The 21,572-nt window shown below is 47.6% G+C and overlaps 5 protein-coding genes across 5 annotated transcripts; 3 read left to right on the plus strand and 2 right to left on the minus strand.

Annotated features, from left to right (window-relative positions):
• Positions 1 to 4,570: 4,570 nt before the first annotated feature.
• On the plus strand, positions 4,571 to 6,271 carry HD556DRAFT_70841 (uncharacterized protein). The gene is made up of 4 exons (XM_041311368.1): positions 4,571 to 5,006; positions 5,056 to 5,247; positions 5,297 to 5,364; positions 5,415 to 6,271. Exons 1-4 carry the CDS (start codon positions 4,689 to 4,691, stop codon positions 5,812 to 5,814), a joined length of 978 nt encoding a protein of 325 aa, XP_041164066.1. The 5' UTR covers positions 4,571 to 4,688; the 3' UTR covers positions 5,815 to 6,271.
• HD556DRAFT_1231180 (uncharacterized protein) lies at positions 6,016 to 11,540 on the minus strand (the record flags this gene model as incomplete). Its single annotated transcript, XM_041297411.1, has 16 exons — positions 6,016 to 6,818; positions 6,873 to 6,948; positions 7,003 to 7,392; positions 7,442 to 7,692; positions 7,766 to 8,912; positions 8,962 to 9,055; positions 9,103 to 9,238; positions 9,289 to 9,475; positions 9,527 to 10,165; positions 10,217 to 10,282; positions 10,329 to 10,533; positions 10,580 to 10,785; positions 10,835 to 11,054; positions 11,101 to 11,243; positions 11,291 to 11,388; positions 11,444 to 11,540. 16 exons carry the CDS (start codon positions 11,538 to 11,540, stop codon positions 6,016 to 6,018), a joined length of 4,758 nt encoding a protein of 1,585 aa, XP_041164067.1.
• Positions 11,541 to 12,743: 1,203 nt separating this feature from the next.
• On the plus strand, positions 12,744 to 13,410 carry HD556DRAFT_1439503 (uncharacterized protein; the record flags this gene model as incomplete). Its single annotated transcript, XM_041305969.1, has 4 exons — positions 12,744 to 12,896; positions 12,956 to 12,973; positions 13,028 to 13,172; positions 13,223 to 13,410. The coding sequence occupies 4 exons, from the start codon at positions 12,744 to 12,746 to the stop codon at positions 13,408 to 13,410; spliced, it is 504 nt and encodes a 167-aa protein (XP_041164068.1).
• Positions 13,411 to 14,273: 863 nt separating this feature from the next.
• Positions 14,274 to 15,384, minus strand: HD556DRAFT_1230974 (uncharacterized protein; the record flags this gene model as incomplete). Its single annotated transcript, XM_041297390.1, has 6 exons — positions 14,274 to 14,384; positions 14,443 to 14,793; positions 14,904 to 14,957; positions 15,012 to 15,035; positions 15,094 to 15,268; positions 15,317 to 15,384. Coding segments are annotated over 6 exons (783 nt in total), but the record flags the coding sequence as incomplete, so codon positions are not given.
• Positions 15,385 to 18,410: 3,026 nt separating this feature from the next.
• On the plus strand, positions 18,411 to 20,250 carry HD556DRAFT_1455414 (membrane dipeptidase-domain-containing protein; the record flags this gene model as incomplete). The annotated part of the gene is made up of 10 exons (XM_041308121.1): positions 18,411 to 18,650; positions 18,704 to 18,716; positions 18,770 to 18,893; positions 18,942 to 19,013; positions 19,069 to 19,123; positions 19,175 to 19,257; positions 19,306 to 19,681; positions 19,728 to 19,828; positions 19,879 to 19,957; positions 20,011 to 20,250. The coding sequence occupies 10 exons, from the start codon at positions 18,411 to 18,413 to the stop codon at positions 20,188 to 20,190; spliced, it is 1,323 nt and encodes a 440-aa protein (XP_041164070.1). The 3' UTR covers positions 20,191 to 20,250.
• Positions 20,251 to 21,572: the final 1,322 nt, after the last annotated feature.

Below are 21,572 nucleotides of genomic sequence, written 5' to 3' on the forward strand. Positions count from 1 at the left end.
TGCTCACAGCACTTATCGCTTGGGTGAACCCTAGGTTCACCCTGTCCGAGTTTTGGATACTGGACTTAGAAGGAGGCTCGGCCTAGTGGTGGCCAGGTCCGGTTCTGAACCACGGTTCGAACCTGAACCTTTTCGAACCTGACCAGCGTCCAGTTCAAGGTTCGGGCAACAGGTAGAACCGGACCATTGGTCCAGTCCTCGGTTCGAGGATGATGCAGACTTACAGAACCGGTTCAGAACCGGTTTGAACCTGTTCGAACCGTTAGTAGTAAGTCTTTGAATTAGTAAGAATAGATCAAGTGATCCGCACTTACTTTGACAGATTGTTGATATCATGGACTCATCTGCGACTCCGATGCCTTGACGACGACACTTCAGATCCTCAATCAATGAGTTCAAGGTAATTTATCAAACAAACTGACATTTTTTCAATCAATAATCATGGCGCCGGCTTAAAGCTGCAGCGCATGAGTTCTATGGTGAGTTGTTTCCCGCCCACAATCATGACTGACCAGTGTGCTGTTGGCGCTGATGGCAATCTCAAAGATGCTTCCGAAATCGTGTGGCACAACGACCCAGATGACGAGTGCCCTCTACCTGCCCCTGGTCCCACCACCGAACAATCTACTGCCCCAGTGCACCATTTCTTTACTGGTGCTCGACGTAGCGCTCGAGCACCAAGACCTTCGACGAAAATTGTCGACCCTGACAATGTTGCCTCGTCAAGTTCAGCCCGGAGCAAGCGAAAGGCTGTGGACAGTGGTCCAGGGACCAGTCGGCGAGTTGCACGCAAGGTAATTCCAGCTTCCAGTGCTTCTAGTGACGATGCAGGCAATCCGGACGGCGAAGATGACGCAGAGTGCACAGACGACGGTGCAGAGGCTTCATATGTGCAAACTAAAGCTATGGGGGATGCGGACCGTGAGGCAGGCAGGACTCGTCTCAAAAGCGAACGTACTGCAGACGTCCGCACCATCTTTGTCAAAAAGGATGATGTGTCCGAGCCTGGACATGTTTGTACCATCTGCGAGTGAGTTTTAGTAATCATACCAATATTACCTTTACTTAACTGACTTGGTTCTGTAGAAAGAACGGTGTCCCAGCTCACCATTGCTTCTTCAAAGGAGGTATGTCAACACTTCGTACCCATATCGCTAGGCGAGTGCCATATCTTTGCTGACTAAGTACTATTGCTGACGGAGCAGTGTTGTAGGCATCCCGACCACTTTGCTGTTTATCAAGCACGCTGCAAGAATCTGCAAATCCCTATGCATGCGCGAGCATGTCCAAAGTCTGATGGGACTCTCCAAAGGTAAGTTTCCTCTGTAATCTACTTACTACATACTCATTGTGTAATTCAGTCAAGGAAGTCTTGATGGCATTGTAGTTCATCAGCCTCGGGCACCCGTTTTCACTACCAGCGGTCTTCTCGACTACATTGTCAAGCTAGTTGTATGTGAAGACAAGGTAATTCAATTGTTCATATTCAAATAACAACACACGACTAACCAAATCATACAGGCATTCCAACTGGTGGACAAGGGACCATTTCGGCGCTTGCTGACATATGTCCGACCAACCTTGTCTGACAAGGATATTCCGCACCGAAAGGCCCTTCGCAAGGAAATCATCAAGAAAGCCAAAGCTACTGAAGTGCGCGTCAAGGAAATTCTCAAGGTATGTACTTGTATTATTTCATGAGCCCTGACTCGTACTGATGCTGTGGTGCAGGATATACCTGGCAAAGTCTCGTTCACCTTTGATGCTTGGACTTCGGATCCTGGTGACCCTTTTCTTTCGGTAACTGGCCATTATATACATGCACCACCTGAACGTCCTAACGCCTGGAAACTCCAAACTGAACAACTTGCCTTTGCTCCAATGGAAGGACGGCATTCAGGAGCCAATATGGCCAACTTGCTCACACGAACTGTTGACCGCTATGGTCTTCGCAAAAAGGTTGGTTGGTTCTCGTGTGATAACGCTGCCAGTAATGACACATGTCTCATGGTGTTCGCCGACACTATCAACACCAACAAGAAGTCCGAGTCTGATGTGCAGAGGTGGGATCCAGTAGAAGGTCACATCAGGTATGATTTTGCCTCGTCATTTGGTGCATTCATCACTCACTCAATACCAGATGCATGGAACACACTATCAACCTTGCTGCTGGACATTTTCTCATGGCCGTCTCACCAACATCCAGCCGCAAACTTCTAAAGAAAATCAAGGCGGCAGTTAAACGCTCGGATATCGATTTCGATGCTTTAGATATCAGTTTGGATGGGATTGATTATGAGGGAGCGGATGAATGTGAAGAGGATGATGACGAGGATGACGAATTCGGAGTCGGTGACTCGATTGGTAAGGCTCTTGCGCTTGTGAAACAGGTTCGTTGACTTCCGTCTGACAACTTTTATATTCTACTAACTATTGATTATAGATCCGTGCATCACCTCAGGCCCGCGCATTCTTTGCACAGTCATGTAAACAAGCAGATGTCCCTGTTCTGGAGCTTACACAATGGATACGGACTCGGTGGGCGTCCATGCACAGTTTTATCACCCGCATGTTGTTACTTCAAAAGGTACGTCTCTCATATGTTGCACGTCCATGAGCTCATTGTTCTTTATAGGGTGTCAATCTTTTTGTCGAGCTCGCGGATGACAGCGAGGAAGTCCCTGGCCTCAAAGGCAAATGTTATGCGGACTTTCGTCTTGACAAAAAGGACTGGGAGAAATTGAAATTGGTGCACGAAGTTCTTCAGGTATGTGTATCTAGTTCTACCAGCTGTACTTATTACTAATATTTGCACAGGAACCAGCGAGCGCCACGCAAACGTTTTCCAGTTCGTCCGATCCTTCCGTCTGGCGGACAATTCCAGTCCTCGAGTTTTTGCAGAAGTCCTGGGAAAATATGGCAGCCCTTCCTCGATTCTCACAAGTCCGCGACACTATTCTCAAGGGATTGAACAATGTTGCAAAGTGGTATGACAAAACAAAAGCTACTAACGCATACTTTATTTGTCTAGCACTCGATCCTAATGTCAAGGTTGCCTATTCCGAGCATCAGTGGGATACGGAATCCTTCAAAATCGGTCTCAAAGATCTCGAACAAGTGGTATGTTTAATATTTGTTGACCATTGAAGCCAATATTTGCTGATATGTTTCGATAGTTTGACGAGTACTATACTATTGCCCCCGTCTCAGCTCCTGTGGATGCAAACATCGAACAAGCACCACCTGGGCAAGCCCAATATGGCCGTTCCTGGGTCCTTGCTGCTGTACAAGCACGTCAAGCATCTGATCGCACCCAGCTTAGGCCTCGTGCTGAACTTACTGCATACCTCCGGAGTCCTCTCGAGCAGACAGAGGATGTTGTGGGTTGGTGGGGTGTAAGTCTTTTTTTCTCATCATTGCAAGTTCATTTACATCAACTTCATACAGCACCATCAGTCACAATATCCGACACTTTCACGCATGGCCCGAGATTATTTAGCCATCCAGGGTAGTAGCACAGCATCGGAGCGTGCCTTTTCAAGCGGTGGACTAACAGGAACCAAACGACGGAACCGTCTCAACAAGGATGTATTCGAGAACTTGCAACTGTTGAAGAGTGCATACCGCAATGGCCACATCTCTGCCGCTAGTGATGCCGAGCAACATCTGGATTCGTTGATTGCTGCACTCCATGACAACACAGATGACGAGGATGGTGAACTGGTCTAGTAGCATTTAGTATTAGTACTTCTGTTGTCAGGCATGTTTCGTTTATATGATTTTTCTTGATGAAATTTTTATTATTTTGGATGGTTCGGTTCTCGGTTCAAACCCTTGCTGAACCAGAACCAGACCATTATTGGACCGAACCGATGGTCCAGTCCTTGGTTCTGCTCACTGGGAGAACCGAACCTATGGTCAGGTTCGTGGTTCTCAGAATTTGCCTGAGAACTGGACCGAACCGGACCTGTCCATCACTAGCTCGGCCGCAAGGCTGGCAGTCCTTTCGTCTCCAGGGACAGACTTTTTATCCCGAGACCTTGCGCTCTCAGACTTGCGTCCGAGAGGGCGGGTGTCATTGCTCAAGCTCCTAGACCTGGTCGAGGAGCGAGTAGATGCATTTTCCAGTGCACTGGTAGGCATTGATTCTTTTTCGTTTGAATGGTATCGTACGGAAGGGGTAGCTTTTGTTTAACAAGAGTCGAGGTTTTGGAGGGTGATCAAGCCTCCTAGACGACGACTATAGTGGGGGAATAGGTTTTTAGATTTAAAGGCAGTTAAAAATATGTGGCGTTCGTAGAACGTTCACACGGTAGAGTCGATAGTGTTGAATAAACTTAGAGGCTCGAACGAGATAACTGTCCGAACTAAAGTTATATTCGGGGGGGGTGAAAGATCAACTACCCTACCAGTAGATATACGTCGGTTTATATACTGTAGGGTAAGAATACTATGGAATACGAAGGAACGAAGGTAAATGAGTATCTAAAGAGAGTGATGGGTGTTAAAATTGGTTGTCATCATCAATGATCAGATGATGACTTTTTGACGAGCGTTACAGGTTCACATCTGGCCACAGTCCACAATCCACAACTGGTCACGCGGTGCTTTAATATATATAAGGCACAAGTCGGTTCTCCTTAATTCGCAACACCTCCTACATTTCTTTCCAACTCCAACTTGCCGCCATGCCTCCAACTCGCTCAGCTAGCCAACAGCGCTTTCTTCCAAACGAATCGCCTACACGAAACGGCCGGTCAAAACCAAAATCAAACTCGGCTACTATTCCTGAACATGAAGTCATCGTTTTGTCTTCGGATAATGAGAATGCCCGGCCCAGCAAAATTGGTTCATCATCAAGATCCAAAAGGAAGTCTTACAAGAAGCCCTATCCGACGCGCGAAGTTCTGGAGATATCGTCGTCCTCGGATGAAGGACCAATGCTTCCAAAGGCGCTGGGAAATGATACCTCATCTTGGCAGCGGGAGAATTCAAAAATCAAGCAGGTACGTCTTGGATGATCTGAATTTCAATTCCGTACTGATAGGCCATTAGATGAACGAAAACTTAGAGCGGCAGGTCGCTGACCAGCGCATACAACTCGACAATTTGAAGATGCGTCTCGAGGAGCAAAATCAAGAACTTGTTGCACAATCTCAGGAAATTGATGCCAGTCATCAGGAGATCCACTCACAGCAGGAGAAACTTTCTGCCTTGCAAGCAAGAGACACATCGGAATCGACCATAGTACGTGCTCTTTTCTATCTTTTCTCATGCTCTTCTAACATATATTTAGGATGCTACCAAGTTGGGCGACATGCTATCTTGCGACATATGCGCGCATTTGATGTACTCTCCTTACCTGTACGTTCTCTTTTTCACTTGCTTTCTGTGCACTGACCTGTTTCCCCTAGTCTCCTTGATTGCGGACACTCTTACTGCGAAGGATGCCTCAAAGGCTGGCTCGACGAAACACTCACTAAACATACACGCGCACAACCCGGATACAACGTGAACCGCCGATTTGTGCCTCGGAATCTTCCTCAAGTTCTTAACGCCATTAGTCCATACATCTCATATCCGATTCAGATGTCGCTGCAGGCGATGTATAATGTTTCCCGACAACAGCAGCCGGAGTATACCTGTCCAGGATGTCGGACGGAGATCACAGGAAAACCAGTTGTAAACTTTGCAGTCAAAGATATGGTTTCGATCGTCGGGAGCGTTCTTCGGCAACCTGACACTCGCCGGGAGTCTTCTACTATTGGTCATGGACAGCAGGCAGGTCCATTTGATGGCTTTTTCCCTCGATGATTAGCTCTAGTGTATTTTGAGTGTACTGTACAGAAATTCTTCATTCTTCTACGTTATTCGCATATTCTATCATACGTATGTATACCATAAACTACACTATGGTACAACACCCGCACTGTATGCATCATTATACCAGACACAATGTAAACAAGACAACATGCTGATTCACATGATCAAGACGGGCCAAGAAGGTATATATAATTACTTTGTCTTTGGTTTTGGCTTCATTTTGGCCTTCTTCAGGTTTGCTGATGTAGGCCCCTCAATTATTTCCACCTCGTCATCATCATCCACAGAAGCCGAAGCTTTTCGTTTGCGCCCTGCCGCTGGACCAGAACCAATACTACTCTCCCCGGTACCTTCCCTCGTAGAAACGGCAGACCGATTGCCCGAGAGCGATCCTGGACTACGACGTACCGAACTGACCGATCCTCGAGAACGCACTGACGAAGCAGGCGACACCCTTCTCGACCCAGGCTTCTGCAATCCAAAAATAGGCAAAGTCCCCAGCTCGTCTTCCCCCTCTCCTATCCCGCGTTCCCCAGCACGAACGTCGGAGTGCGCTGGAAGTCGTGTTTCGCGCCAGTCTCGATGGAACACGCTCTCGGCCGTTAGAGTATCCTCGAAGACACCTTCTAGTCTCGTTGGCACGCGGCGCTCTTCATCCTGCACATATCCGATCAAATGATCGCCCGTGGCCTTCGCCCCGAACAGTTCGAGCGATAGAGAGGCATTGTTTCGGATCACGCCATCGTCTTTGTCGAGGTTCTCAATCCATTCCCATGGGCGGTTCTGAACAGGTGCGCCATAAACGAGGAGGCCTGTGCTGTCTCGATGAGCGTGGGTGAGATCTTGGACAACGGCATTCGGCCGGAGATGTGGAAAGAGTGTCAGAAGTCGTATACGATGTGAACTAGGGAGGGAATGTAGATGAGCTGACTGAAGTTTCGTGGGGTAATACTTGAACGGGTCTGGCGATGAAGTTTTGGAGTGTAAGAAAAGATCTATGATGTTTGCGTTTAAACGAGGTGGAACACAGCGATTGGAGATCAGCATACCGTCTATGAGAAAGTACAAGGTATCAAGAAGAAGCGCGAACGCAACGACGTCTTGTGCAGGGCCGCATGCATGAATCTGCAATAAGTATGTTATCTCAGAGCTCGCATACATAATCCGTCATGTACATACCACGACAAGGTCAAAGAGAACTGGCGTCATCTTCTCACACGTGTCCCGAAAGTGTGTCGTCCGTATCCCGGGGAAACCAAGGTCAAACTGAAGGAGCCGAGCCAAGAATATGACAGCTTCAGTGATAACACGCAGCGAGCTATCACTCGTTTTGGAAAACATCACATTTGCGAATTGAAACGACTCCAGAATGATTTTTGCAAGTCGCTCTTGTGTTGAGACATCAAGATCTAGTCCAGTTCCTTCCTCTCGCAGTGGCTCTGAGACATGTGATAGTACGCGAAGCACCTCGCCTGCACGGCCAACCCGCGCCAACAATGATTCGGGAGTCGAAGGAGTAGGGGCTCGGTTAAGAATATCAACGATACTCTTGAAGCCGTTATTTATGAACTACTTGTCGCTTTCAGTGCACGTCAAATACGAGTATAAAACTATTTACTTTAATCGCCACTGGTCCGTCGACACCCCTGGCCATCTCCGCGATGAAGTACGCTTCTTCCGAGGCCATCGAATGGTGAAAGATCAAGGATGTCATTTTGTCGAGCGATGCACTTGCACCCTGTTTCGTCGACTCACAAGCAAGCGCCCTTCCGAGTTGCCTCAGCCCAAACTGCAGCTGAACTGCAGTCGCCGCCAGTGTGCATGGGCTCAGAACGGATGATATCCCAGTGCTTAAAAACGAGTTGACATCTGTATCTACGGTTGAACGTGAACCTCTGAGTCATTCTATACCGTGTCTTCTACATACCTTCGTTTGATTCACTCAAAATCATTTTCAGTGCGTTGACAAGCGGTTCGTAAAGTGTTTCTGCAACCATTCCCGACTGGATCGGGTGCTCGAAGCCCTTGCGGACAGCATCAAGATTGCGATAGCATGATTGTCTGATGTCGCGACTCTCGCACGTCCGCAAGCGAAGGTCTCGCGCAGTTCCCCGAAGTCCATCTGAAACGACATCGTTATGTTCCAGGAGCACTAGATTCGGTATATTACTGGCGAGAAGGGTGAAATGAGGTTCCCGAAAGGCATCCTGTCGCCAAGTGCGAATCCGTTGCGCATCAAGGAGTTCTCGCGGGACGATAGGACTGATTAAACACTCCTCCTGGAGCACGAGGGCGTCAAAAAGCTCACTGGCTGCCTGTATAAACGTCTCCATGTTCTGTGGCTGATAGAGAGGGCATGCATCGGCTCCCAGTTGCCAGGCAGGGTAAACTAGTCCTTGAAGCAGCGTGGTTGTCGATAGCGCTCCGTGGACGCATAGGAAGAGAAGGACGACTCTAAGTACATCCCACGTTTCAAGCGTCAATCCTAGCACTTCACTTTTTCCAGTACCGAGAAACCATTGGAGTACGTCATTATCGATACCGCCAGGAAGGTGGTGGTCGACATTAAGTAGAAACTGACCATAGCGAAGTGCGTATGTATGACGAAGCTCGTGATCTTCGCTCATGATGGGAACTTGGCGTAACGAAGCAACAGTATTGTCCCAGACTTTCCATGCCCAGTCTCCGGACGTACGATATCTGTACCAGAGGCTGTTTGCGAGAATCGATGGAGCGTCCGGCTTGGAATCTTCAGCTAGAAGTAAGATTTCAGGCATGACTGACGGAACGGCTTCTGGATGTTCTGTCTTAGGAGCCAGCGCGTGTGTAAACGCCGCGATGTCATTGTCCACCTGAGTTTTGGCCGTCGCATCTAGCTGTCGTCCATTGTCCATCTCAATAATCAAGGTCAGGAGGGATCTGGTTTTCCCCCCTTGCGTTCGCCAGAGCAAATAAGTAGAATAGAGTGTGGAAGTAATCGTGCCAGTGACGTTCATTGCCGTCCATATAGTTGCGAAACGGTGGAAAACTTCCCCGACGGCGATCAATAATTCTGCGTGGGTTGTCTGGGACAAGACCGAGAGACTCAGCTGCGTAAGAGCCGTCAATACTTCAAAATTTGAAAGGAGTAGAACACACCTCCAGTAAGGAGCCATAGCTATGAGTGTAACTTAAGAGTTCAACCGCTGTACTGTATGTCTTGAGGGTACTGATCTCATCTAATGATTGCGATCTGCGCGCTCCATCAACACAGCAAAAGAAGGATTTAATCTTGCGCACCTCGAAGTAAATTTGTGTAGATTCGGAAGTAACCACTGTTTGATCGTTCGCACTTGCTCAAAACATGGTGCACCGAGTACAGTAGGACAGCTGGTTTGGAGAGATGTCATAGAAACTGAAGGCGGACGGGTGTCCCCTATTATCCATTAGCAATAGAAACCAAATGAAAATGTTGGTTCTACATACCACCAAACACAAGTGGCAAGATTGCGCGGATTTCCCTTCGCATTTCACGTTCACAAACATCTTCAGGGGTTTGTCGTGCACGCGCTCCATAGACCATAACTTTGCGCTGGTTTGAAAGAGATGATGTCGTGTTATGTAACGGTATCCAGCGAAGGAGATTACGATGAAAGGAGGCTGTTTCGTCAGGCTGTAGGACATTTTGAGTCAGAGAACAATGTCCATATGACATACAATATACCTCGCTCAAAGAGAGCCCCTCTTCGCCTCTCGCAACGAGTCTCTGCACATAAGCTGCGTAGTCAAAGAGCCCGCTTTTCATTAATTTGCCGAACAGACCCGCTACTGCCCTAAGATTGCCAGCCTCCCGGACAACAGGTTTGGAGTCGAGCCAATCGAAGAGATAATCGTGAAGGGTGGCTGAAGATAGTTCGCGGCGTGCGTTGCGTTCATGATATGCTCGGAGAAGGGTCACAGCGGCATATGGACGATGAGAGCCATACTGCAGTGACGTCACAGCCCACGTTAACAAAGTGTCGAGTTTGTCGACAAAGCTTGAGCTTGAATCAGGAATTTGAGAAGAGAAAAACGATATAGTGGACATGTCCGTGCTACTGCAGATTGAATTTAGAATTTGAATATCAACAACCAGGGACCCAAGACGCTCGAGTTTTCGCGGTGGGAGATTGCGAAATAGCATGGCGTCATTGCGACGCTGAATATCTCTAAGATTGTCTGAAATCAACTGTTGAAAATCACGTCGTCGACAGTCACCAGGGCCACTATCAGCAGGGCCCGCAAGTGCAGAACACAAAAGCAATGAGTGCGCTAGCCATGTTCTGGGAGAAACAAATGTGTCCGGAAGGGCTACACAAATGCGCTGATGTTGAATCTTTAAGTGTGTGATAGTAATGCGGAGGTTGATGCATACCTGAATCAGAGACTTCAGAATTTCTTCAAGTTTGTTCAGGTGACCCTGAGCAGAAGTTGTCCTGACCTGTAATGGTTAGTCATAAATGAATGTATGTGGTCATAAAACGTACTTCATTCAATTTCGCGATGCATGCGTCTAAAAGGGGTTTCGCGAGTGGGCGTTTTTCAAGAACTCCATCGAGATACTCATCAGCCAAATGTGCTACAAATCCTGCTTGAGCAAGGTTGCAGGCTGCCATCTGAAGGACAATCCATGTAAGGAAAGTGCGATGGTCCACGAGACCTTCATCATAGAATGGTCGCAATAGTTTCAGGCTGACTTTGTTAGCGAATATTTGGATAGTCGAATTAAACACTGTACCAGTACGTGAAACGGGAGACCCATCGGTCCCGGCTTTCTGCATCAGAAAGAACGCCCTTAAATGTCTGTTTGATATTCATTCCAGGTCTAGGAGCGCTCGGTAGAGCAATGTCAGCAAGCTGTTTCTTGATATAACTCGTCACCACTATCGCCCAATCTACGCTGTACTGGGTGGGATTATAAGACGGTTTGTTTCTCAGACCAGCCTTTTATCATATAAATCACGCAGTTAAAAAATACTACATCATCACTCACAGTCTCGTTGGCGCCGAACACTCGAAGAAACCAGACTGCACGAGGTATGGCAACGTTGTTGGTATGAAGAAGGTCGAGTAGATCGTGTCCTTTGGCACCATGCGGCACACTTTTACCAAGTTTACTTAAGGGCACATTGGGGTCTGCGAGTTCGGCGAACCAGGTCTGTCGCTTGGTATCGCTCATGGTCACTCGTGAAGGAATCTTGAATGCTGATGACCTAAAAAACCGTTGGAACAAGTTCGACATCAAGACAACCAGCTCACTGTATAGTAAAAGCACTGTCTGCCTTTCGAGTAAAGATATCATTCATGAGGTGCTCGAGGTCTGCAAGCATGTTCTGATCGAACATGCGGCCACCCTTTGCATCCTGCTGTAGAAATGTGGCTGCAGCGCTTTGGTGCTCATCCTGATCATTATCAGCCATTAAACAATATCGATCAATCTCAAGCTTACAGGCACGGGAAGCGGCAACAAGAAACCGTCCTTTATATGTTTGTCAGACAACACATCCTCATCCTGTCCTGGGCGGGGCGGATGAAAACCAGGGTACCCTAGACATGCGTAAGAGTGATTCGTAGGATTCCTTAGGCAGTTGAAGGTGCTTACCGACATCAGCAGTCCTGTGAGACTTGGGTAGCCAGGGCGGAGGTAGAGACTCGTATATGGGCGATGGTGGCTCTTGTCCGCGCTTTTCTTGCTTCATATCCAGGGTATCTGCGATTGGTAAAATATACAATTAATGACACTGAGGTATGGACATGCTGGACGAGTGAAGGAGAGCGGTCAGCGTGTCACGGTTGCAAATATTGATGAGCTCAGATGCGGCGGCATTAGGGCTATAACTACTATTTTCAGCACGTGATATACCTAAGGCTTATGTGAGCCAGATAGAAATTTCATTCATTCATTCTAACTCGATGTCAATCGGTGACTCTCCTAGTACTAACAATTCCCTTGGGCCGTTCAGGTATTCAGCGCCAAGTTCTTGGACTCTGCAGAGAACCAAAGCAATATTTACGAGGGTTCTCCATAATATAAACGCTTTACCACGTTCGAGCTCAAGCTAGTGAGGACTGGTCAATGCCTTCTTCGAGTTACCAGTTGAGTTATCTTTCACTGTCACAGCACTTGATTTTGGAAAGAACTGTCGTACTGCCACCCGTTCCACCCAGCAACTTATAACTATAAGCTACTAGTATGAGATGCTATAAGGATTTATGGAACACTGGAACTTTCAAATGTAGATGGCCTCGTTCACCAGAAATCGATGCCACTTGGAATATATCTGGAAAGGGTGCATTGTTCGATCGTGTCCCGTCGGCTACCTCCATGAAATTCCGATGCCCACCAACTCGGCTGAAGCGGTTTGTCCTTCCGAGGTTAAGTATTCGGACAATGTTGGTGGAAGTTCCATGGTATCCTTGAAATGCACCCATCTATTGCATTGTATGGTGGGCTTTTCTGTGCTTGTTTCGGCGTTAGCTCATATTTTTGTCGCGAAGCTTGGTTTGAGCAGTATATATGCATAAAATCTATGTTTCAAGAATTCTAAAACGTAGGCTGTATGCACTTTGGTAATTACTCTCAATCACCTGACGCACATGCCACTGTGCCCTAACTTCCACATCTTGTATTTTCCATTAGGAACTGATAGGAGGAGACGAACGGGGGAAAGACAATCACGCATCACCCCACAATGACGCTCCACTAGCAGAGTTCACAGGATGTACGTGGTGATATCTAGATTTTTTCTTTTGATGTACTTACATGGCCTGTGGCAAGCGCCTCTGAAAGCTTTGATCCCAAGGATCCAAGCACTATATATTTCATGCTGGCAGCGTTTCTCTTCCTCCCATCTCTTTCCATCTCTCCATATCCTCATATCTACTTTCTACTGTGGATCCGCATGTCTTACAACATCCGTAAACTCGATCGAGCAGTCTTCGACGGAAGTCTGGCTGCACGTCTGAGTACTCTACACCATTTTCGATATGCTATGAACGAAATAATGAAATTCGATCACTTGGAAGACTGCGATTTGCAGCCCTACGGGGAGAAGGTCTCGTTTTTCTTATTAATCATGTCGTATAGTCAACTGATGATGTTATGTCCATGCAGATCATCACTCTGACGGAGGTAAAATGATTTCAATTCTGGCAAACACTCTCACTGATGCTCTTGGCAATGAAGGTTGCACGCTGGACGCTTAGACAGAGGATGGGTGTGTCCCTGATCATGCTCTGTTCGAAGGAGCACGTGCCTTACAAGGCAGCTTACTTCAAATTGCTCGTCTGGATCAGACGCCGCAGGTCCGCATTCCCCACTAACATCGACGGTAAGCATTGGTCGTTATTGTGTTTTATTTCATTCTCACCATTTGTATAGATCGAATCAATGCGCTCCTGGAGGACATAAACCATCAAGTAGTTCTACGCACCAGGGGAATTGACCCTCGCGTCCAATTGGGCATTGAGGAATTGATAATCATCAAGAAACGACGACCAGACGCCTGCAATTCCGAGTCCTCGGAGGCCGTTTGTTCGCAAATTTCGAACGAAAGCCCAACGCTCTGAGGTTGGCACTAAGAAGTAATCGTCATCAATTTTGGTGTTCTTTACAAGCGTTCTTATCAGGATCTAATGTCTCGCTCGTTGTAGTATGAATCACAACCCTAATCTGTGTCTAGTTGAAACATATGTATGTGCTCCGTATTATATGTAGTGAAAGAAGTATCCCTTTCGTTATATATATGGCTGTTCTCCAAATTTTCGTATTCGTAATTGTTCTGTTTTCCTCGGCTGCCACACTACTTGTTCTCAAGTTTGAGAGTCGTCACCAGCTCACATATATTTGCATACCAGATTCTGTTCTCCACGTCCCATTACTTTGCAGTCCCATCGGAAGATCTGCTAGCCATTTGCTTCCCATATCGACTCCAGCGCAATGTTCCACAACCTCACTGCACCGTCCTCACTTCTTACTTTCAAGTTCCTCCCGGCGTCTGGGGACAATGATATTGTGCACACTGTCCTGTCTTCGTCTCCCCAATTTTCCTCTATCTGGTTTCTGCTTTCCAAGTTCCATATTCGGACTCCGGAGCGAGCCGTCATACGAAATGATCATTTGTTATCCGCCTGGTAACTGGTGTATGGTGCCCGTGACTCCATAGCGGTGTGTCTTTCTGAAGAGGCGTTATTTCCTTCTTGACAGGGGGTGAAAACATACTGAAATAGTCAATTACCAATCAAAAGGTTTGTTTTGGACTTGTGGGTCATGGAAATATTAATGCCTTTGTCTGAATTCCTTTTCAGCCGATATCTGTGACGGACTCAAGCTGCAATCACTATCCTCACTTCTTTCCTATCCCTTGGTCCACCCCCAGCTCAAGTAGCATCCAGCAGGAAAACCCTGTATGTGTCCAACACCCTGTCTACATTCACTCTTGCAAGGGACTCGGGCTGACAGCAAGGGTAGTCTCTGTCGAAATCGTCTTTCTCTTGGACATAGAGAACCCCACCCGCGCGATGATTAGTAACGGCGATGTAGTCTATGTAGAGGAAAAAATAATCAAACCACACGCCATGGATAGCCTACTCTGCACCCACCGCAATTTGAGTCGCTGCTCCGACTCCAACGAGTCCCTTCGGTTTGTTTGCTGCATAGAGGGAAAACATGACCGCGGTACACGTTGTGATAAGGGCCCCACATTCGACGATGATGAGAAAACTAGCCTTATAGTTGAAGTGTCGCCCCGTAAGAACAGCCGTGCGGCGCCCTGCGTGCCATAAACGGTAGGCTATGCCGCCTGATGCAAGAAAATTGACACCAGTCTCGAGACCCCACCCGGCGAGTCCGTATGAATGGACATTGCGCGTGAGCGGCGTGGCTGTTGCGGGTATAAAACCAGAAACGGCGATCGATGCTATACCTGGCAGAATGTCACCACATATAGTTCCCTGTCTTACATGTCTAGCTTACTGCAGTGAAGCATCCAGAGAATGACCTATAGGCAGTAGGTCATCAACACGAAAGTTACATTAGTGGTAAACACAAAAAGGTAGAGTACCGGCATGATACATATCTTGAAGTTGTGATCCCAGATCACGTATAGTCTCCAAATCTGAAAGGCAAACATTCATCTGTGTTGTACTTGAGTCTGTATCACGAAACTAACTAGGAGTAGTTCTTGAGCGAATGTCTAGAAACGATAGGCGTCAGTCGAACGATATAAAAGATGCTGATGCTTCGATACTGACATTGACGATATATACAAAGAAACCACTGACGAACAGTTCGTTGGCACCAGGATCGGCGAAGTAGTTATCAGCTGCGCTGGCTGAAGTTGCGAAAGCAGCAATCAACTCCAGCAAGCTTATGATAACATGAGCTGTAGCCAACGAAAATTGGACAACGCTCGAGAACAGGAGCATTCTAGACATAATTGTGCTCTTGTTTGAGAAGATGTAGACTTCCACTCACTTTCGAGATGTTCCGTGGTGGCCTAGCAGGACGAAAAGACAAATGCAGAATAAGATGCAGCTACAACCACCATCAGAAACAACCCCGTGTGCTATGGCAGAGCGCACTTGATACCTGGTAGACAAGGAATTGTGTTTGGCGATACAATAGAAATTCACCAGCTACGTACCATACAAGATCGCCTCCAACCAAATGCCGGCGATATACATATGCGCCAGAGACTCGACCATCGTGGATAGAGAGAAATGGGGGGGACTGTCAGAGGGGTTTTCGAAGGGCACCCTAAATCCCATGACCGAGGCATATATAGGTAGATCATGTGTTCCATCAGGCTTGCTAACTCGGCAGTGGCTATCAATGGAACAGCATCTCAAACCAATCAATCAGCGGATGGTTCCGGACAGAGATCATGCACATGGATTTTTGTGGCGCTTCGGTGATTTTTTATGGTGGTGTAGCAATAAGATGGGAACATACATCATGCATCTGATGCATCAATAATCGGTTGGTTGCGCAAAGATAATCACGTTCTGATATGGTACGCAAACACTGTCTATTATCCACCGGCGACACGTCCAAAAGCCGCCACGGTGTGTGCACATAGAAAGTTGTACACCATAATGGATTCTCAGATTGGCTGGGTAATCCCGCGGAGTCACTGGCTGTGTATAAGAAAGAGCTCTGCGAGCCACTGGCAGCTGGCAGCGGCGCCATTCATTGAGATACGTAGTTGGTACGGTCCCCGAATCCGATGACTCAACAGCAACTGGACAAGATGCAGAATTCCTGATTCGGGACTTGGACTAGCGTGTACTACAGAAAAGATGATAAACAAGCGAGGATGTGAAACTTGTCCAAAAATACTGATAGTGAAAAGCATCAGCCTATCAGGGACAGTCAAGCTTCAAGCTTTAGCCGAGGAACTACTCACAATGGGTATCACGAGCATGGAAACTAAGCTCTGAGCGGGTACTGGCGACCAAGTGCCTCAGGAGGCTCGAAATTAGGATGTAGTGGCAACCCAGTACTAGTAAGTACTTAGTAGACCTCCTCAGGCTAGACTCGGATAGTTGCCCGGGTTGAGAGCGGCAACTGCCGCGACGTACGTCATACATTGGACAATACAGTAAATACTAGGGAACTCAAGCAGCAGGTAAGTATCAAGTATCTCTTCGTCGACGAGGTTTTAGCAGATGCAGACCGACTGTCGTACCTTTCTACCATCTGGCAGCGACAGAGACTAATCATTCAAAGGTACACACGTCATTCTCGCGTTGGCATCATCGAGTCATAGGCTAGTGACTGGCAAACTTGAATCTGCCTCATAGGCCTTCACGAGATTCTGGCTATGCCAAATATCTCAAGCAATTCGTAGTCGAAGCGCTGCGGGGACGTGTTCGATGCTCCTGGTGATGAGATTCCCGGAGAAGGTTTCATCAACAAATGATACATTAATATACGGCCGTGCGTTATTTTCTAAGAGTCGAGGCATAGAAGAATAGCAGCACTGATATCAATGCTCGATATTCAATCTCCATATTGTTATGGGCAAAGATTCCCGCTCCAAGTTCAACTTCACAACGTCATCAACAGCAACATGGCAAAGCTAAGTGAACGTTCACTCACGTACGCAACTTTGTGTGAAATTCTGCCCCAACCCTCCCAGCTCCTACACAAGTTATAGCTGACAACGGTCACAGTATATCGACGGCCACGCGCTCGTCATCGAGAAAGAATATCAATGAGGCTTGGGGATTGTGGGACATGCAGCACTTCCGGCTTAGATTGGCTGCTTGATAATGATGTAGAAGTCATGGACACCCTAGTAGCTTCCGCATCATTACCAAGCTGCCAGATTGTCATTTGGTGAGACATGAAACAAAAAGTGAATTTGTGTAAATGTGACAAACACGTGCGAGGTAAGTCCTGATAGCAACCATGGGTGTTAGCGGATTTACTCAACGGTCATCGCACTTACCGGTTGCGATGAATACACACTAGCTAGTAGCGAAGGCCACCATTAGCAAGTGGCTACGAAGCGAAGCCGAAGCTAGAGCGTCCAGTTGAGCGTCGCGAGGTAAACCACGTCCTTGGCACCCGTCTCCCAAGATAAGGATCTATTGACTAGGGCCAGAGGGATGCTAGAAAGGCGGATGGCAGCGGTTTCGAACTTGCCAAAGTTCTCGTCAGGGGGCTTCTCCTACCCTTCAATACTACTGAGCTTTTATGCAACCTGGTCAGAGTAAATGGTCCATGCACGACTGCAACCAACGTTGGGAGGGAGACAGCAAGCTTCATTTCCCAGGTTCGGCAAATTCACTGAGTCATGCAGAAAGTCTGGGAATCCGAATTTCCGGCAGTCTCCGTCCGGCTGCGTGCGGGTCTGTCCGGATCCGTCTGTGCACAACTTGTCAGTTCTTAACGTCGCATCACACAATGAGCTCATTTTTACGACTCGTTACTGTCTCAAACACAATATTAAGTTAGCAATATACCAGCCTTGCCTTGTCGGGTTACAGCTTTGTGTAGTTATAGATATGGTTTGGGCATTTGCCTGTCCTCCTCGTGCACCGGGCTGGCCGGCTTTCTTCCGCTACACTTTTGTGCTCACCTACTACCAATAACTGGCTTTCTCATCCTCCATCAAAGGTGCTACATTTATGTGCTTGCCTGCCAATTGCAATGGACTCAACTGTGAACCTTGCAGATTTGTTGCAGATTCTAAACTGTTACATATTTGTACTCGTGACTCACGAGGGTATCTCTGAAATAGTTCGGACCACATCTGTGCACTGCGCTGCAGTTCGGATGTTCGTGTAATGTATATATTAGTGTCATACTCCTTTGTTGCTCCTTTGCATACAAATTATAGTGCCGGACAGATCCAGCCGGACTCGGCCGGACGGACCCGGAAATTCGAATTCCTAGATGCCCTCGAGTCATGGGACCCTGGCACGGCCGTTTCCGAACCCGGCTGCTAAGCGTGACCGCTTTTTTAAAATTAGACTGTCACATGATCTCATTTAAATATTTAAATATTACTCATAAGAGTATAGGAGCGACTTCTGTTCACAGGCTGTTGGTGTCCACAAAGATGAACGGTCACGGTGAAACCGAACCTCTAATTCCAAACGATGAGACAGTGCAACGGAACTCTCGCACACTTCGCAACCGCGCAGTTGTCTGGTCTGTGCTGACTGCTTTTCTCATTGCTGTTGGAGTCGTCGCACTGGTTGATCCAAGCTTTGTAAGCGATATTGGACTGTCGTCGGGAAAGTTGCCCCGGGATCCTAAGCTTGCAGCACAGCGTGTGCTCGACATTGCTCCGGTCATCGTACGCCTCTTGGCCCAATTCTTCTGCTTATTCCTCACTGATGGAACACACAGGATGGCCACATTGGTATGTTTCCTTCCGAGCATAACCTGTCTGTCATCTCACAATGCGCTTTTGAGATCTTCCTATGGTCGCTCGCTTCGTCTGGCGCAACAACGTCACCGATGTTCCTCTTGACGGTCAAATGCCCATGCATGTGGATATCCCACGTCTGAGGGAAGGGAAAGTTGGAGGCTTCTTTTGGTATACAGCGGTATCCTTGCATTCTACCCTAAACTGACTTATCATCAGGTCTGTATACGTGGGTTGTGCAAAGCCTGAAGATGAGGGCGCCGATTTCTTAACGGCTACCTGGCGCGTCCGGTCTGGATATTCCTTGTTGAGTTCAATGCATCTCGCTGACGACACAAAATGATAGAGACACCCTCGAGCAGATTGACGTTGCAAAGGGCCTGATATCGAAATATCCTAACGTAAGTTCCATAAACCTTTATGTTAGAAATGCTGATTGATGTCTGGCGCAGGATTTTGCATACGCTGTCAGCGCAAGTGGCATCAAATCGGCAATAAGAGACCGCAAAATTGCAAGCATTCTAGGTGTTGAGGGGTGAGCGCCACGTCGTTAGCTCTTTCGATTACCCTAAAGTCATATCAGTGCACATCAACTAGGGAACTCTATTGCCGTCCTCCGCCAGTACTACGAGCTTGGGGTTCGCTACGTAACTCTGACCCACACTTGTCACAACGCTTTCGCTGACTCCTGCGGTTACTTGATACCGAGCGTCCCGCGACACTATGGCCTCAGCCCTCTTGGCTTCAGGCTCGTGGAGGAGATGAACAGACTTGGAATGCTTGTTGATCTATCTCATACTTCTGACATGACTGCAACGCAAGCCTTGCTGCATTCCAAGGCACCAGTCATCTGGTCCCATTCATCTGCCAGAGCCATTCACGATGTTGCCCGCAATGTGCCCGACGAAGTGCTTAGTCTCGTCGGTTTCGGCGAGGGGCAAAGAGATGCCGTTGTTATGGTCTGTCCAGAAAATAATAAATCTACTGATTTTAATGGTTGTGCAGGTCAACTTCAATGGCCCATTTGTTGCTGCCGACGGCGAGGCCGATATTGAAGCCGTTGCTGATCACATTGAGCATATTGCCAAAGTTGCTGGAGTGAAACAGTGGGTCATGACCGATACTCGCTCGGCTGTCCATCTGAAGGTTGTTACAGCGTCGGGATCGGGAGTGACTATGATGGGATTGAAGTCACTCCGACAGGACTCGAGGACGTTTCAAAGTATCCTGCTCTGGTACGCGACATCTTCCCATCTTTAAGCGATGATTGACTATTCTAACTCCTCAGATCGCTGAGTTATACCAACGCGGATGGAGAAAGCAAGATCTAGCTGGGCTCACTGGGGGAAATTTCCTGCGGGTGTTTGAGGGTGCAGAGAAAGTGGCCAAAGAATTAAAGGCTGCAGGAACCTTGCCAAAATATGACATATACGAAAAGAGAGAAGACTTGCCCCCCAGGGAGCTTTGATATATTCAGGGATGTGTGGTACGTCCATCCGCATAACTATCTGGATTCCTTCCAGCTTCGAATGTAATTTGCTATGTTTATTTCTGCGCTACTGATGAGATATCATTCGAAGAAGTTATTTATTCTTTGTTCACACGTCCAAAGATATTCCCAAGAAATGTCTCTTCGTATCTGTGATCTTTGACGTGGTAAACGTAATAAGCGCGGCCCTCTTGGCCAACGAGAAACGAGGTCAGCAAGAAATGCGACAGATGTCGCTGTTCTGATGGCGGCATGATTGTCACGAGGCTCTGTCGCATGCCTCTAACGTACCCATGATCGGGTATGTTTGTAATCTCCGGGACTTGTCGCGAACATAAGGACCGTGTAATACTAGGGTCCGTACTTCATTCACGTTGGATTCTCCGGGCTGGACACAGCACCTTAGATGCCATTCTGTTGTCCCGCCTTCAGCCTCCATATGCCCCACATCAAGGAGTAGAAGCACACCCAACAAGCAACACCTTGGCCTTCACGTCTCGGGCGCTGATGGTAGCACAGTAAGCATACCCCACGTCATGAGGCGGTCTGCACTGTATTTCAAGTAAGTTTTGAACATACGCCTATGTATAGGAAATTGGCAACTTGGGAGAGCAATTAATGGTAAGGGATTTCGTTTTTCAAGCTGTGCAAGGACTCCCCATGTCCCAAGGCGCCTGCCCCCTACGCTCTCCTTTAGTGATGCTGACCTATCAAGCAAGCATTGTCCTCTCTGCGAGTCATCCTACGCATGGCTGCCCGTGACATTTTCGTTACTATCTGGCGTGTCCAGACTCCAGAGTTGAAAGCCAACTGTCCGGAAGATATGCCGGTCATCTTGGAGTCATCTCTCACGAATGCCCGGTACACTGCACACGTGATGGATGCCTGGGCGTCTTGGTCTGGATCCTTATCATTGAGGTTGGTTGTCTAGTTCTCAAATTTCATTTGCTCTGGAGCGAGCGGCTCCATTTGAACATGGAGCGAATGATTCCATCTTACTGTCTTTGTCAATGCAGTATAGAGTTGCTTTAAAGTGCGCAGCAGGACGAGGGGGAAAGTTTCACAATAGCTCTCAGATGAGTCCCTATGTCAAAGCTGGGGTGAGTTTTGAATTCCATACGATGACATCTTATAAGCAGCAGTAGCTCAAGTGCCTGGAAAACATACCATAGAGAAATAAAGACAGTGTAAAGCGGTTCATGCAATGATTAACGAGGCATATAAGCGTCTGGTGTTTGACTCGGAAGGACGCGTCGAGAATGGGCGGGCACACGTGACTAACGACGTCATACAAGAGTTTGTCGTCATTAGGAGCCGATGTTGGATATAAAGGCATACGCTCATCCAACACCAACCACACA

This window comes from Suillus plorans (assembly GCF_016647745.1).
Source record: "Suillus plorans strain S12 chromosome Unknown HD556scaffold_10, whole genome shotgun sequence".
Classification (NCBI taxonomy): domain Eukaryota; kingdom Fungi; phylum Basidiomycota; class Agaricomycetes; order Boletales; family Suillaceae; genus Suillus; species Suillus plorans.